Raw genomic sequence first — 18,127 nt, forward strand, 5'->3', positions numbered from 1 at the left:
AATAAATAGAGCTGAAAAAAGCCATACCTTCACTTCAAAGACTCAGCAGGCTGTCAACAACTTGCAGTAGCAATTAAAAAGCCCTCGGCTGGATACTGGTGTTGTATTTGTTGTGTGTACATGTGCGTGTGTGTCCATATTAAAGATGTTTAGTTCGGGAGCTAACTGGATTTTGTTTCAACAGACTAACATGCAGCAACACGCGTGAAGCAAAATCAATTCAGTTGTAATTGGTAACGGGCTGCTTCATTGCATGACTGTGTAACAGAAGATGAAACTGCTTAAGGCTATTCACTATACTCTTTAGGAGACAAGTTCCACTGGGGTGGCACAGAGCTCAAGGGTAGTTCAAATTCATTCTGTGATGCTAGAAAGATAAAGGAAATGCCTTCTAATATGTGGGTTTAAAAAAAAAAGGTTCCCTTGCGTTTTCCCAATATAAATGCTTTGTAAGAAGGAGGTATTGTGTTGTTTCAGTGCAAACGATGCTTGATACTTCAGTCACTCACCAGCTTCTGTTAACTGGTCTGCCTGAACTGTCAGCACCGAGTGTACATTATTACTATCATTATATCAGTTGTGTGGCTGTTTTCATTTTTACCAGACCTGTTCATCTTTTTGTATTTGCAGACTGTGTCTAAAATGAACTCTAAACTGTTGCTGCTGCTGTTGCAGGATGAGTCACTTGAGTTACGCCTCAAGTGACCACTTAGGATGTGATTTTGTTTCCCGCTGACATTTGATTGTGTCTTTTGGAGACTGCAACTGCCATTAAAAAAAAAGGGACATAAAGAAAGATTTCAGCGATACCGGGAATGTTGGAAACTACAAAGGACTGCGATTATTTGCACACAGGCTAAAACTAAACAGAAGAACTCTAAATGAAAGAAGCTGGAAAGAAATAAGAAAAATGAGGGGACACTGGAGAGAGAGAGAGAAAGAACAACTTGGCATTTTGCCTTAGTCGGAGGCTGTGGTTGGTTGTGCTATTTGCAATAACATGGAACATGTGTGGTGGTCAAAGACCGAATGTGAAAATGATCACCACTACACTTTATAAAGTAACATCCACATGTGGCCAAAGCAGTCAGATCTCACTATGTTCTCAATGCATATCTCAGTGTGTAGTTCACAGCTGTCCATGTTGAAACAATCCTGCAGAATGCAGTTATATGACAAAGTGTCTGTGTCTGCAGATACTGTGTGTTTTACTAAAAAGGGTTGCCGTGTGTCTCACCACATTGTTCCTGCTGAGCACCTCCAGAATGTTGTTGAGTAGCTCCAGGCTATTTCTCCTCTCATCATGAGGCCCGTCGGCCATACTTTTCAGTGCCACGCTCAACTCCTGCAGCATCATGGGTAACAACACATCGCGGCACTCTGAAGAAACAAAAGCACACAAGGTCAAAGATGAATGGTTTAATAAGCAGACACACGATAATAAAGCAGGCAGTTTTTTTTTTTGTCGACTGAAGAAAGAAAACTTTCAAGTCTGTATAATAAATTGGATAGTGCGAGACAGCGCCTGCAAGAGTGATGTTTTATTCACTTCTTTTAGGGAAAGCCTTTAGACATAAGACGTTTAAAAACAAACATCAAAAGGCAAAACATCAAGATTTACTGTAATGTGATTCCTCTCTGAAAAACCTTTCAGAACCTAAACCCCGGACCTTCATGTCAATTGTTGCAGCACCTGTGGAGACAGCTGCACCCACACGGCTATGAGTAATGATGCCACTGCATCCTGATGAAGAAATTCATCCCTAAAACCAGACTGCACAATGGAGTGATATCAATCAAGTGTCTATTTATACTTCCATGCAAGTCTGCAGCTGTCTGTCAACCACACAGTCAACACATCAATCACCGAGGTGTAACGTTTTCTCTTTCCCATCTCTGATTGATATCTCATTTTTTAATTCATGTGGTATTTTGCACATGTAATGCATCATCAGTAATTACATTAATACCTGTACATGAAGCTGTATTTCATACTAGTTACACCTGGTGCTCAACCATTCTATAAATCCTTTATGGATTTTAAAGGTTCAGAACTCCTCTCTGGGGATTGTCCAAAGTCATTCTGGGAATTATAGGAAATCACTGAAGGACTACAGCAAAGAGTACTGTAGGTTGAAGTGAAGTAAAAGCAGACCTGTGTAAAGGGAAGGATTATGTGAGCATCTTTCATAAGCAGTGAAAAATCACTTCTGAAATCTAAACCTTCTACCAATAATATTCAAGACTGGATTTTTTTCTTCATATTTTCTAAAGCTTTTTGAATGTGCCATTGTTCTGAAATGTTATTTGCTATTCTGTAATAAGGTTGACATTGGGAGAGTGCCACTAGGCAACAATATGACAAAAAAAGTTTGCTTCCCAACATGGTGACTAAGTATAATGATTTTAATATTATCGTTTTATGGCACTTTGGGTGGGAGTTCCTTCTTTTGAACACGAAAACAAACAAAACTGATGTAATCTCAACAGGTGTCTGGGCAATGAACAATATGTAATAAACTAAAATGAAGGAATAAAAGCCAAATGTGACTCAGCAGTTCAACAGAATGTCTGAGCTCTTAGAAAGAGTCTTTCTTCGAGGTTTTCCAAAGTACACCATAAACTTGCACATGATTTGATGATTGTGTTTATTTACCATCCAACAATATTCTAAATGGACCGACAAGGAAGACTTTTAAAAACAGTCATTGCTCTCAGCAGTAAGCCTAATCAAACTTCAAGTGTTTCAGGTTTTTCTAAGTTTATTTTCATGCAAAACTTACAGAGAGAAAGTTAAGGCTTCCCACAGGGCTGAAATAAATGCAGAAGTAAACCCTCCATATGTTTGATAAAAAACTTTTAAAACTTTTGACTTTATTGAGAAATTGTTGACAACTATGCTGCTGAAACTATGTAATGTTTTATTATTTGATGATTTAGTAATGAGACTGGTAATTTGATAAAGCACGCTCTGACAGAAAATTCAAACTGATTTTTAAGGAAGCCAATCTTTTAAAATTGTCATCTGCTATTGTTTAGAAGTCAGCAAAGCTGTGGCCAAAACACCAGACACAGTTATAGTCCAAGGTTACAGTGAATCGATTCAACACTGTTAAGGACGTTGGTGCAGATTATGTTTAAGTCCAATACTGAAAGTTAAAAACATTTACTGTGTCTCCGCACCACTCAAAATAATTTATGTACAGCAAGCTTTCCTGAAAATATTTCTAACTATAGCAGAACTATTTCCATGGAAATTTAGTAATGCTAATGTTAGCTAGCAGACGTAATTAGCATAAACAACTTAATTTGTCAAACAGGTCCCATTTACACAATTTGGCCAAGGTGTCTTTGGATAATGGATCCCACTCAAGGTCAAATATAATTGTTTAACTGTCAGTACAAATGACGTACTACGCACTTACAAACATGTATAAGAAAACTTGGATTGCAGTGTGCTCCAACATTAACTGATTGTTCTTATTTTCTCACTTCTTCTATCTTGACCTCTCCTTCTTCTTCCTTCTCCATCTTTCTGCCCTCCCCAACCTCCTTCACCCCATCCTTCTCCTGTAGCCGCAGGTAGACAGAGCCCATTAAAAGCTCATTTGGGCTGATGCTCGTTAGTTCCATTATTAACTGAGTCAAGCCTACACGCCTGCTGAGTGGGCCCTCATCACAACGCTCACTCCATCACACAAACATGCAGAGAGGACAGGGGGGGGATGAAAGACGAAAAGAGAGAGAGAGGGGGGAAACACATGAGTCACAAAATGCCCTCAATGACTCAGAGAAATGGAAGGAGGAGAAGGAGGAGGGAGAGGAGGAGGAGATGGAGATGGAGGAGGGGCCTGCACAGGTAGAGCAAATCTAACCAGAAGAGGAGGAAGTTTAAAAGAGACGCTAGCAAAAGTTGGATGACAACCAGAAGTTGTATCTGAGTGCCCTGCGATTAAAAGTTATTTATCGTAACTGATAATGTAAAATTTCTGAATTTGTCAGAATGAAACAAGATGACACAGGGAGGCCTCCTGCTCTTTGCCCTTTAGAGAGGTAGAAAATGGTGTTTTAGATGCTGCCGGCTTTGTATTTTAGTGGAAGCCCTGCTAAACCTGTTTAATCCATCAAAGCAGAAACTCATCATCTTTTGTCCTTTCAGATAGAGAAAACAATGGGCTGTTTTATAGCAGTATTGTTGTGAGCGCAAGCTCCAGAATTAATCCATCTGCCTTCCGGGGGCTGGATGTACCATTAAACCTGTGGAGGGGACGTGCCCTGGTGAAATGACCCCACAGACACCTGCTTCTTTATTTCTATTGATTTAAGAAATAAACCCATCTGATATGTCTGGGTGTAACATGTACAAGGGGAGGAAAAGTAAAAATAGAGAGCAGGTAGGAGGGGGGTTGAAAGGGTATCCTGTTCTGTGATACACTGTGTGCTTTTTGTTTTTACTGTGTCAGGAGCCAGGCATAATCAAAACATTACCACGACAGCAAGTTTCAAGGTCTATGCCAACCCTGACCCTTTGTGAATACGCAGGAAGATGGAGGAATACATTTACTGAAGCTGCACTCACTGCGCACTGAGTAGTTTGAGTAGAAAATGAACATTTATGAACATCAAGGGCTTGACAGTCTACCCTTCCTGTGAGGAGTTTTACATGGGAACAGAAGTTAAAGATAAGTCTAAGGTGCAGTTGCTTTGTAGATATAAGCTTTTTCTTTATTGTACATGTTAGGCATGATCTCATTTTGTCTATTTATCCTCTCAGCCCACACAAAGTGCTGCTTTCATTGAAAAATGAGGGAGAGAAAAAAAAAATCAATGATGCATAATAGAGAGTTGTTGGACAAAAAACCCCCAAAGAGAAACAGAAACTTTTATTAATTTTCCTTTTTTCATTGGGGTTTTTTTCTAAAAATAAAGAAAACTTTCAGCAACAGTCAGGAAACAGACATCCTCAGACTTTTCGTAATGTACTACAGCTACAAATTCATTGTCCACAGTGACAATCTGTTTGGCTCTGGTTGCACTTTCTAGCCTGCTGATGCTGGTAGACTCTATTTTTCACAAATTTGAATAGTGATGGAAAAACAAACCAAGTCTTGAGCTTTATTTGAAGTAACTCTATATAACCTGTGCTCTTCTGGGATTTTATGTATGCAGAGTAAAACACCTTTAATTTAGTCAGCAGCTACTTCTCATCTTAAAATTCAGAAAACATAAGAAACCATGAGCATCCTAATTGCTTGCTCATCTCTGGCATCCTTCTACTTATCAAGATCTGTCAGGGTGTGTAACGTCTGTTTTGATTTTACTTAAGTTTCGCCTTCCCTTCAAATGGCCTCTGGATCTCCTGAATATGAGCATCAAAAATGATGAAGTACAGGCTGCCCCAGTAATGCTCCTCCACACCCTGTGGCTCATAGTCTCCAGTAACTGATGTGGAACAGCACCTTTAACTTTTTGCAGGTATTTCTAAGTTCCTTGCCTGGCCTAGAATAACATCAGGAATGTTAATATCTACTGCTCCAGCCTGAATGGTAGATTTCTCAGAGACGCTTTTGAACTGCACCATGGTCCTGAGGGCTTTCAGTCTTGTAAGAACACCAGCTACAATGGTGTGCAGCTTCCAGGTCTGGGTCATTCTTTAAGAAGGAATCTGAAATCATTGCTATTTCAAGGAATTAGTGTTCTGGGGCACTACACTGTGGCTGCCCGTACACTCCAACCCCTGTCAAGAGATGTGTGCGTGTTTGTACCAACAGAGGGATATGGTAAAAAAAATTCCTTCCACAAATGAGTAAGTTCTCTTCTTTTCTAAAAACAAAAAAACAAAGATGCCTCCTCACAGTGGATCACATCAGTGGTCCAATTAAACATGATAGATGCCTCTTGCATTTCTTCTTAGACTTTTTCAAAACAGATATTGTCCTCAGATGTGCTCTTGCACGTGTTGCGAGTAGAACCAGCTGAGGTTATTTTAGTAGGATTTTTCTTGACTGAGTCACAATAAACCTTGGAGTACTATCAAACTGGCTGAGTAGTTTCACTATCTGTACAAATTTGCCCTCATTTGAGCTATGAGAATTATCAATGTGACAAACAGTGGCCTGCTGACAAAATACAATTGATACCTTGGCACAAATGCTAGATCTAATATATCTGTTTGTCCTACTGGTGGCTGTCTTTCCCTCTTGTGTTTGTCTCACTGTCTATATCTGTTATTTCTATTTTTGTGGCCCCTGGTCCTTTTTTTGTAAAATGCAATCTCCATTTTCTCCATCTCAATCTTTTGCCTGTAGTTTTCCATCTTGTATTCTTTTTACTCTTTATTGACCCTCTACATGTCCTTCCACACCTTTCCTCTTGATTCACACTTCTTGTCTTTCTGTCACAACAACTGATAGTACTATTCTCTCCCTCATCATTCAGTTTCTCCAACTCAACTTTTCAGGTAAAACATACTGCCCTAGAATGTTTTCATATCTTGATGCATCAATAACTTGCTGATCCAACCAATCAACGGTGGTGTGTGTATCTCGTCTTCCCAGTGAATATGGAACAGTGCTATATGTGCTATGTGCTCTAGACCTACTCAGGCTTGAGCCTTGAACTTCCTTTCGGGCTGCATACAAATCCTGCATCCTTCACTCGGATTGGCAGAGTCTAACCCCAGTCATGGCCCTAATCCTATAACCTTAAACCATTTTTGCAGAGGTCTGTTTGGTGGAGCTTTGTTACGAAGCAGCCTAAAGGGAGGATCTGCCGGAGAGGCTCAACTGAGGTTTGGGATGTGTATCTGTGTGAGAAAGAAGGAATTTTAACCGATTCAGCATTTTTCCAGTTGTTGATATGACGTATTTAAAAAAATAATTAAAAAATAAAACTTACAAGCTGTTGGACAGGACAAAGTTCGGCATAAACACACACACTTTTCTATGTAAACTTGTGTTTCTATGTTTCACTTGCCTGTATAATTTAGTTGCATGTTGTATGTTATAGCCTGCGGTGCAACAGTGCAGTAAATCAATTCAGCCATGCTGTGGAAGAAAGCTTCACCAACAGGCACTCACACACAAATGGAAATCAAGGTCTTGGGGCAAAACATCAGGATGCATTTTTACTTTTTCTCATCTAGCCTTCACTTTGTGCAGACATACACTCTTGTTCAAAGAAAAAGAAATACACACAGGTGCTGACGCACACCGCCCAACATATTCAAGACCCATACCAACACAGCTTCAAGTACTCATCTATATTCAATTCAAAATGTCTATTTATTCTTGGCGTAATCTCAGCCTTTGATTATTAATACCAATGTGTGTCTATGTGCCCGAGTGTGAATTGTCCTTTTTGTGTCTGATTTGGTGCTTCATCACTATTGCATGTGTACAAGCTGGAATCTCTTTGTGCCTGTGTGAGGGTGCGGGTGTGTTTGGGTTACCAAGTCTGTGAGAGTAGACTGCCGCCAGTGCTGGCAAGCCACCACACAGACAGCAGCTTTGATGGCTCAGCAGCCAGCTCATCCCTTCTCTGTTCCATTTTTTCATTTGACAGCCAAGCACAATAAACTATAGCACATGATAATGAGATGCAATCTCAGTTTCTAAGAGGCATGTAAAACTGTGGTGTCTTCCTCTTTCTCTCCATCCCTCTCTGTTCCCTCTCTTTGGTTGTCGTCCCTTGCTTTTGGGAAGATAGAGTGATAGAAAAGATGATAATGAGGAGGTTCGGAGGCGCGATGACAAGTAAATCTTCTGCGCTGCGAGGGGGGTTGGGACCAAGCCAACTGTCTCCCTGCTTGCTGATGACTAAATGTCTCTCTCAGCAGGTTTTTCATTTCTCCATGTCACTGTGGATGTCTCCTCTCATCCACTCTCCCTCCATCTTTCATTTGTCTTCCTCCCTCCTTGCTCACTCCTTCCCTTGCTCCATCTTTAAACCCCATCTGTTATAAAGCCCTACATTTTCTGTTTGTATTTTGGTTGTGCCTGTATGTCCACACTTCTATCTCTCTCTTTTTTTTTTTTTTTTTTTTTAATAAATTGCTGGTTCAATCTGACCACCAATGTATGCTGTGTAAAAGCAAGAAAGCTGTCTCAAAGTCGTTTAGTAGGATAATTTTTTTTTTTTTATACAGAAATGCATAAAACTCTTTTGCCTGTGTGAATAAGTGCTCTCCATAAAGTATAGGCCAATAAGTTACAGATGATAGAGTGCACTAGTGACTGATGGTGATATAGAGTGGCAATGATGTCTGAAAGTGCATTTTTCACTGCAAGTTTTGCTATGACGCTGATAAAACCTGGCACAGAACAAATACTGTCAGCAAAAGCACAAAGTAAACAGTAAACACAATCACAGTAAAGGCTGCTGTCTTGAGTATAATTGCTCTCTCAATGTTTCTGTTTCTCTTCAAGCATACTACTGTTCACATGCGCACACACACACACACACACACACACACACACACACACACACACACACACACACACACACACACACACCAAAACTTGCCATAACAAGAAATTGAGGACAGAACTGGGCTTGTTTGTCATGTTTACTACTAAAACAAAAATTTGTTGCAAAGATAACAAGTACTAGATACTACTGATACTGTTCAGATAATCCCTTGTTTGTTTATTGAGTGTTCTTTTCAGATGCTGCTGAAAGAGGCTTTATTTATTTTACCCTGTGTTTCAAATGGTGTATAAATTATCTCTTTCTCTTTTTTCCACCTGTCTTAGTCACTCTCTATGAGTCACCCACTAATTACCAGCCCTCATCTCAGCCTTCCTCCTCCGCTCCATCTTCCACATGAATATTAAATTGATTGACCAATTAGTCTGTTGGTAGTTTTAGCTGGTTGGTACAGCGTTTTGATCAATTTGACTGCGGCAAATCAATGGTAGATGAATGCCTTGCGGTGAACCATTTCACTGCTTTGACTGATAGGCAGACTTATCCCCCGTGTTTTCTAATAGGAGAGTAATATATCACGAAGCCGCTGTCGCTGGTTAAGCCTGTATCTGAACTCAGCTTTTAAATTCTTTTTGTATTTGTTCAGATTTAATAGGCTGCAAATCTTTATTCTTATCATATTATTATATCATCTCCGATCTACTCTGCTGTTGCAATAATTTGTCACAATATTTCAATGACATGCAATTCACCTGTTATCACTGCTGTTGGACCCAAAGTCCCAAAGGGGATCATTAGGATTTAAACCGTCCCAGAAATGTTAATTTGCTGTATCCTTAGAAACCAGCTATTGACAGCACCAAGCTGTTCTGTCAGGTTGCTCCTGTCTGTAGTTAACATTAAAGCATCTGTACCAAACAAATGAATGGCTAAGTGTGTTGGTACACTGACCATTACGTCCCTCCACTGTCCTTGTCTGTATTCATTTTCCAATGAGCTCACCCCACAGACACAAGCATGGATCAGAATATAAATTCGATGGAAGGAGAGTGTGAGACAGAGGCAGTTCCCAAAATGATTAAACTCCATTCACTTTGCTCCATTAGTCTCATCCATCCCGCTCTTATTCTACTGTTTTATCCACAACCTCCCAAACTGCCGCTCTGAATGAGAGCAACTTCTACCTTCTCCCTCTCTTTCTCCCATTAACCCTGTGGAGCCATCAGCCCACAGCACGACAGTCAGCATAGCTATTTTTGGGTCAGTGTGTACAACAACAGTTAAAAATAATTTGTGGCAGATGGCTCCTCTGCTGTCAAACAACCAAATACACACACACACACACACACACACACACACACACACACACACACACACACAGCACACACACACACACCACTTCTTGGACCCAATTTACATTCATAATTCTCTGACAGGTACAGTAAGCAGTTTTTGCTGGGTGTTCATGAGGATGATCTCACTGTATTTACAGTGAGATGTGACATAAACCTGAAGAGAAGAGAAGAAAAGAGGTTCACAGTAAATATACTTCTCTTCACAAGGAGCAGAGTGGAGCGGAACAGAGAGCAGCCTGCGGGGACATGGCAGCCGTATGACTATTATGTTTTTTATGATTCACAAGCCTGTCTCCTAATACGTCTGTATAACTAATGATATAGCATATGGGCACATGGACACTTAATGGATCACCAAGCAGTCTGTTACACACATGCACACTCATACGCGCACTCACACACCCTGAGCTGCTGTAAAGCTGACAGCTTTGACATTATAGCTCAACCAGCTGCTTTGGGAATGGCTAGAAGGAATACACGACAAACACAGGTTCATTGTGGCGCATGCAAACACTTGCTTACCCTCAGGGTAACCTTCACGCGTGAATCACATACCATCTTTACACCATCAAAAACACTGGCCTTTTATATCTGCTTTAAAAGAGAAAATGTGATTGAAGTAAGCCATTAATACAGCATAATCTTCCCACTTTCGACTCTTGGTGTCAGTCATATCTTTGTCACTTGAAGCTCTCTTAGAAGTCAGATGTAGAAAACCACATTCACTACTATTATAACTAGGGCCTAAAGTGACCTGTCACTAATGCTGATTGGTAGAGAATGTGCAGACAACCGAGATCACTCAGCACTGATTAAATCCTGACGATAATAACTGTACAGTACATCACTCATCCGTAATGATCAAGCACTGACATGCATCTGTTAAGTAATCACAGCAGGAGAAATATAGACATGGGTGTGAGTAATGTCAACAATACTGTATAATGCGTTGCAGTAAAATTCAAGCAATTTAAGTAATGGGATTTCTCCTGTTGATATGGATTGATATGATAATTTAAAAGATAATTTACACTAGCTACGACACAGGTTTTTCTGATTTTCTGCGTTATGTGTTTTTTCTATACCATGTTCTTGACATACCTAGCTGTACCAATTAATCTTACAAGAGCATTACACTAACACACATGGGGTTTCTTTTAATCTGTTTAATATGTACTACAAGGCAGGTGACATGACTGCAGTCTTTGCTCCAGCTGTACAGATGGAGGAGGGGAGATGGCAGCATGGCAGAGAAGATATAAAGGGTTAGTGGATTGAATCAGGGACTCTGACCAGCTTTGGGAAATGAGAGGGCAAACAAAATGACAGACTCATCCCCTCTGTCCCTCTGCTCTTTGCTCTCCCTGATCTCTCATTCTTTTTTTCCCCCTTTATCAGTGTTGATGCTCTCAATCTGTCACAGTGATTGCCTGATGGCATTATAATTTGCCTAAATTGAGCTATAATGCGCCTCGTAAATTTAATTTTGTCTCAAAACCAGATTAACCCATAAGACAGGATGCACATGTGTATCTGTGCATGTGTGCCAGCATGTGTGTATCGGTGCATGGTGTGTGTATACAGTAGGTGCTTGCCAAGACCCTTAATCGCTGGAGCGTATGCTGAATAAATCAGGAGTATTTTTGTGTGACAAAAAAAAAAAAAAAAAAAAATCCAATCCCTTCAAACACTGCCCGTGGATGCAACATGAAAAAGTCATACACATGGACAGACAAAATCAGCATGTTGAACACAAACACACAGAAAAATACACACACTTTCATTTAAAACCAGGGTTGGAGAAAAATTACTACCAGTGACCATGTGACAGCACCTCATTACAAAACTAGTATCTGCTTTCCTGCTGATTAAGGGCAAAAAACCCCAAAAGAATTTTAATAAGTAAGTAACAATCTCATATACTGCATGAAAGTTAAGGACTTATTGTTTGACCTTGACTGACTTTCACCAAAATATTATATATAATAATATTTAAACCAATTTTTATTTAGATTTTATGAGCTCACACACTGTAAAGTTCTTGTGTTTTCTGCTGAAAGAAGATGCTGACAATATAGTTTAGAGTAAACAATGTTGCAATGAGGACAGCCCAGAAAATCTTCTGGTAACAGAGTGTAAGGAAAACACTGTGGAGCAAACACATACGCACCTCTAAGTACGAAACAGTGTGGCGAGTGGCTGCATTACAATTCGTCCCTTCATAATCCAATTATCACCCAGACTTAAACTTAACCTTAAAAATACAGTAGTAAAACAAACCTAATAATTTGTAAGGTTGTTCATTCTCACTCTGTCAAACATGAGCATGTGCAAGTGATCTCCTGTCTCACACTGACATACACACATAAAACCATTCCCCTTCCATCATCCAACCTCTCCCACACTGTCAGTGGCTTGACATTTTTCCCTCGAGAGGGAGCTTGGCAGGAATCCTCAGACAGACAGTCAGACAGACAGGTAGGGTTATTAAATATGTATTGCAGAGCAGTGATAGGACACCGGGGGCCATTAGCCATTATAAATATATAATTTAGGGCTGCTGCATATTTCAGCCTCCTGGACGAATGGCACAGTAGCATACAAGCTCCTTGATTAGCATCCCAATGCTAAAATGCATCTCAATTAGACCGAATGTCAGCGCTTATTTGGTGAGGCAGGGATGGAGATGGAACGGACCAATATATAGATGAACGAATAAATAAATAAGCACTGTGCCGGAGGACGAGGGAAGAGGAGGGCAAAGGAGGGGCCAGGTGTCACTGACCAACAGCATGCAGGTTTGCTAATAGATTTAGTGTGAGCAGGTCTTAAACTTTAATCACTTTTAGACTGTTTAATAGCAAAACACAGTCAGCCCCTCCCTTTCTGCCACAAACTTATTTTTCCAATCTCCCCAAGCTGCTTTGTTTTCACTCTGCACCACCATCTACTTGTTCTTTCTTCTCTCTTTATCTTTCTCAAATCCCTTGTTTCCTCTTTGTCAACCAGCCTTTGTCTCTTCCCCATTTCTCTGTCATCCATCTTTCCCATCCATTTACTTATCCCTTTGCCCCTGTCCCTCTGTTTACCAATCATCATGTCATCCCTCTTTTTTCTCCTTTTAATAGTCTCTATTCCAATTTTCTTTTCCAAATAATCTTCCCCTCTCCTCTTTCGGCCTCCCTCTTTTGCAAATCGTTATCTCTGGTTTTCTTTTTCTCACCGTGTCGTCTGTTTATTCTTATCTCCATGGACTGTCCTCTACCTTGCTCCGTCTCCATCACTTTGCATTTGAAGTGTTTAAAAAGAGACATTCACCATTTCAAAAATGACAAACACTCAATATGACCTGAATGAATTTAAAACACTCTACGGGCTAAGACTGCAGGTTAAAATCATTTCCAAATCTTTGCTTCCAAAATGGTTGTAGGGCATCTGTTTATCACATACTGACAGATCTTTGTCTGCCTAAATTGATATGTAGCATTTTGGAATGATGGCCTACATTTCTTTGGTCTTTTTCTCTTTATCATGGTCTCTCTTTTTCTACCTGTCGGCCTCATCCCTCTCTCTCTCTCCTGTTACTTTCATTGCTTTCTTCGCTCTCTCCCTCCTTCCCTGGTGACAGAGTGTGACTCTAAGCGTGTTGACAGCCAGCCAGAGGGCCAAGCCTGTCGTTTCAGACCCTGGGGAATCAATCATTGGAGCCAGGATCAATACCAAAGGACCGTATCCTGGGTCGGCTACCGACTTGGCTGGCAGCGACTGACTGATGACCGGGCCCATTGCTACATTGGGCAAAAACAATATTCCAGCCAGTGCACACACCTATTAAACATGCACCAATGCACAGACACTGAAATGCACAGATACACTCACACCAAGATACAGTATCATCAGTCACTCTGAAACAGATACATATAAATGTGTTTGCAGGTTGTGTATGAAAATGCATTCATGCACAAATGGAACAGTGCCAATGATGCAGACTGAATCTGTCTAGCACAGCCCAGCACACATGCCGTCTCAGACCCACTAGACCCACTCAGACCGATTTCTGTCACAAACTAAACCTGGTCCACCACACTCACTCACAGTCTACTTCCAATTCTTCAGTTTGCACTGCACACACCCATTTCTGGGCCTCCTCATCCAGTCTGTATTATACAGCAGCACAACATTAGCCCACTCTATCCATCACCATGCAATCCTCTGCAGGGGAAACCACCACTTATCAGCCCACTACAAGCAAATTAGACAGATATAATAGGTCTGAACAGAGGTAGGGGGTGGACTCGGATTGGTGAAGAGTGTGCGATCATTGATGCGTAACACACTTTAAAGGTACCACACAGACAAAAATCATGTGTCCTTGGCAATTATGCCAAATCTAGTGAAAATAATTTAAAAGCAGAGTAGACATGCTGTGAAAAGTGACACATTAATGACAGTGAGACTGCAGCGTTCTGAAAACACTTCCTGTCTTATCTGCCACAAACATTAGGTGATAGTACATCTCCTCTTTTGGTAGATGGATACACAGATGTCACCTGTGACATTAATATGGATAAAACATATCCTTTTCTATATTCAACATCATTACCTACTGGGGCGTGAGCAGTGTACTCATTTCTCTGTTTGCAATAAGGTTCTTGGACTTGTTCAGTATGGGTGGAGAGGGAATGTCAACACCACAAGGACAAATGAAAACCATCAGATGACTAACAAATATCGGTTTAGGTCGATGCTATTTTAGCCTCAAGACTGTTTATCTTAACAAGAGAAACTTGAAGTGACCTTTTCGATCAGTTAATAGGTGCCACTTGGGCTGATTGTAATAAGATGGTATCTGACTGGGGTCCATTGCACTGATTGTAATGTCACTGGATGTGAACATAGCAGAACTGTAATTGTATATTACAGCAACACCATCAAATATCCAAATTGTTTTCTGTAGCTAATCACAAAATAGTCCCTCAGGAAGATTGTTTGGCAAACTAAAACACAAACATCCATGTCTTCGTTATTTGAATGCTAGCTGAAGCAGCGGATCATTTTAAGGAGGCTTATCTTTCCCCTTTTAATCTAATAACAAACAGACACATACAGTAATATGGGTTAATATTAGAAATTCAAAAGATTGTAATTCTGTAACTTGTTAGGTCAAGTCAATTCTATATAGATAAAATTGATAAAATGTGTATAGGTCAGTAAACCAAATAAAAACATCAGTATGTCCTTTAACCATTTGGCTGATGCTTTTATCCAGAGTGCTTAACTGGATTGCCGCGGAGGGAATGGTACATTTCACTTGCAGTATTAGCAGCACCCTTTATCCACCATGCTGTATCAAGATAAAACCTTTAGAGCAAAGAACACCCTTACTAGTCACAAAGTACAGTGTGAGCAGTTGTCTGGCCACTCCTGTTGCTGGGCTAGAATTACTCACTATATAATAGATCGTTTAAGTGAGAAGCAACTAATGCTCTGTAGGATTTCACACAGAATGGGTTGTGCACATCCGCAATTGGTTCTTCACTCAACTGTTGATTCCGCTATTAGTTAGCTCATCACTGAGGCCTGAAACTGGAAAAATGTGCACACCTTGTTTCTGGAAGAGTTGGCTGCTGACAATTTCAGTCATGGAGGCCACCTTCTGTTTCTGGAGTTTCTCAGGGGGGATGCAGGAATAAAACTGATGCAGCAACTGACTGGGGAGAAAAAGCAAAGGGGAGGTGGAATAAGTAACCAGCAAGATCATTACATGGGAAGAGCAACAGATTTCTTTTTTTTTTTAATGAGCACAATAAATATTCAAGAGTTATTTTCTACATGTTATTGCATGTGTTTTGAATTTTAACAATAAAATCTCCTGCTCCGATTATTCCCACCACCATGTAAGTGATTCAAAGTTTACCTTTGTAAGTCAAGTATTAAACATTAAGTTTATAAAATATGCAACCACTAAAAGCAGTGGCTGTATCAGAATGAACCGCAGATGTGAGCAAGAAAACAAATGAGCCAAAGTACAAACATGTTTTAATGAAGACACAGGTTTGACTCATCCCCTGCCCCAAATTAAATTTCAGAATAATTAAACAAGATGGTTGCAAGCCCTAATGCCACTTAGAAAGATTGAATGCTCCAAACATGGTGAACCCTCTGTGTCCATTTTTTTTTTTTTTTTTTTTGTATGTCTCTCACTTTGTCCTTGTCTCCTTACATTAAGCCACATATGCTGCAGTAGCAATCTCAATAATGGTATGAAAGAATGAAAGGCACCACCTCTGCTCCAAAAACCCAAACACTGAAAAAGTTTGTATGAACTTTTGACGTGCATAAGCTGGCACGAGGACAGGCTGGGGAACAGAGGCTCAGTGCAGACTTATCAGGCCCGCTAATCATCTGAGCTGAATCTAATTAAAACCCAAAATGTCATACTATACTCTGTGGAAATGCAAAGGACACAGAGAGCAAACAATACACATCCATAGCTGCCAGTGTTTGTGATTGTGTACCACACTGCAGATCACACCACAGGTGAGTTTACAAGGTGTAGGAATGGGACCATACAGGAGATGAGACAAAGACTTTGATGTCCACCTCATGCACTGTGATTGTAATTCACAAAGCTTGCTATTGGAAACTCTGCGCAAGGCAATTCTGATCAGGAGTGCAATGGGGACCTTACTTTCAAGTTCAGATGACTCAGCTATGTTTGTGCGAGTCCGTGTATGCCCAGTTGTGTGTACAGAAACACCGGAGACAGACAGTAAGGGTGAGTGCAAGAGTGTGAATGAGAGAGAAAATGAATGACAGGAAGTGAGAATATGTGCGCTGATTTCTATCTCTCTGCCCCTCATTGCCTTTCGGCTGGTGCATGTGTGTATTTGTATTTGACTGTGTGGCAGGTGTTACAGGTAGCGCCTTTGTGACACTGTGTTGACACGGCCCCACTCGAATGACTGAACTAGCAGATGTGGATAATCCACAAACACACAGACACACACGTGGACACACAAAACCCCACATAGGTCACAGAAAGGTGAAAAAGGAAATTATGAGGATGAGGGTGTTTGAAATTGAGTGTGGCAAGTTTAGAAAATGTCAATTAACATCTTCTTGCTATGTAGTAATAAGGTCAGCCCAAGACAATGAATCCATGTTTGGTTGTGGGATTGCTAGAGGACAAAGAAAATGCCTGAAATATCTAGTTTGAAAAAAAAACCACCAACTGAAGAAGTATGTACACTGAGGTCATTTACTGGGCTAAACAGTTTATTGTAAGTTTGATTCTGGGTCACGGAGAGGTTAAACGAGTCATTCCAAGACGTTTTTACTGTTTAAATGGGTTTTGTTTGATGGTTTCGGTGAAATTGTCAGTTCACTCAGGGGCACATGGAGGAGCTGCAGAGTGTGTTTGAGTGTGTGTCCTTGTGCATACGTCAGTCTGATGAGATTTTTATCACTTGATAAAGAAAGTATGGTTCGACCAGGATGGAAAGTGCGGGGGTCACTGAACAGAGCCAAGAGGAAAACCTGAGCTGAGCTCCATATATCCTCGCTGTCAGTTTCCCTGAATGAGACCAGAGATAAGGTGATAGTGTGTGTGTGTGTGTGTGTGTGTGTGTGTGTGTGTGTGTGTATGTGTGTGTGTGTAAGGGAAAGCTAACCTGAGGAGCTTGGCATCAAACACTTTCTCAACATCATGCAGGACCGTTGGCAAGTACTTCAGAGCAGCAACCTGATGACACAATCATGCACACATGTGTGTACACACACACACAAACACACACCACAAGTAAACACCATTAAATTACTGTCTTGAAACCCTGTGAAAGTTGTTGGTTAATAGAAGGTGACTTTGCCATCAAATAGTCTCTCATGACAACTGAGAAAAAGGACCTGCTTTATTTTCCAGAGGACTGCTTGTCTGGCTGCCTAACTTTTAGTGACTCCATCTTTTTTTGTGTCTCTGCCTTGTTGTAAGAAGTGAGAATAAGAGGAAGACATTATGCAGCAGAATACTGATGTAACCAGAATCAGGTTGAGAGATCACATCAGAGAAATAGGAGGAGATGAAGATAAGATGTAGCAGAAGAAGGAGCAGACAGGAGGTGATGACAAAGGTGAGAAAACTATAAAGAGGAGTGGTACGTGTTTTAGTATGGGTGCACAGCAAGTGTTCGCGATTACCCTGAGCAGCAGAGTGGTGGTGAAGTCAGTTTTCATCAGGTTGTTGATGGACTCAAAAAGCCTCTTCAGAGACTCCTCAAACTCCGCCTGTTCTTTGCCTTCGTATAACCTAGGAGGGCAGGAAAAAAATAAGTATAAATGCAACAGGA

At 40.6% G+C, this 18,127-nt stretch overlaps 1 protein-coding gene across 1 annotated transcript in view; it reads right to left on the minus strand.

Moving 5' to 3' along the window:
* dock2 (dedicator of cytokinesis 2) overlaps positions 1-18,127 on the minus strand; it is a 95,129-nt gene that overhangs the window by 53,755 nt on the left and 23,247 nt on the right. The window contains exons 22-25 of the mRNA XM_023416769.2: positions 17,979-18,087; positions 17,456-17,526; positions 15,387-15,493; positions 1,238-1,380 (exon numbers count right to left, since the gene is read on the minus strand). Coding sequence (XP_023272537.1) covers positions 1,238-1,380; positions 15,387-15,493; positions 17,456-17,526; positions 17,979-18,087 — 430 coding nt within the window. The remainder of the gene's footprint in view (positions 1-1,237; positions 1,381-15,386; positions 15,494-17,455; positions 17,527-17,978; positions 18,088-18,127) is intronic.

Source organism: Seriola lalandi, unplaced genomic scaffold (assembly GCF_002814215.2).
Source record: "Seriola lalandi dorsalis isolate HSWRI2012SDOR001 ecotype SW California unplaced genomic scaffold, Sedor1 jcf7180002054569, whole genome shotgun sequence".
Classification (NCBI taxonomy): Eukaryota; Metazoa; Chordata; class Actinopteri; order Carangiformes; family Carangidae; genus Seriola; species Seriola lalandi.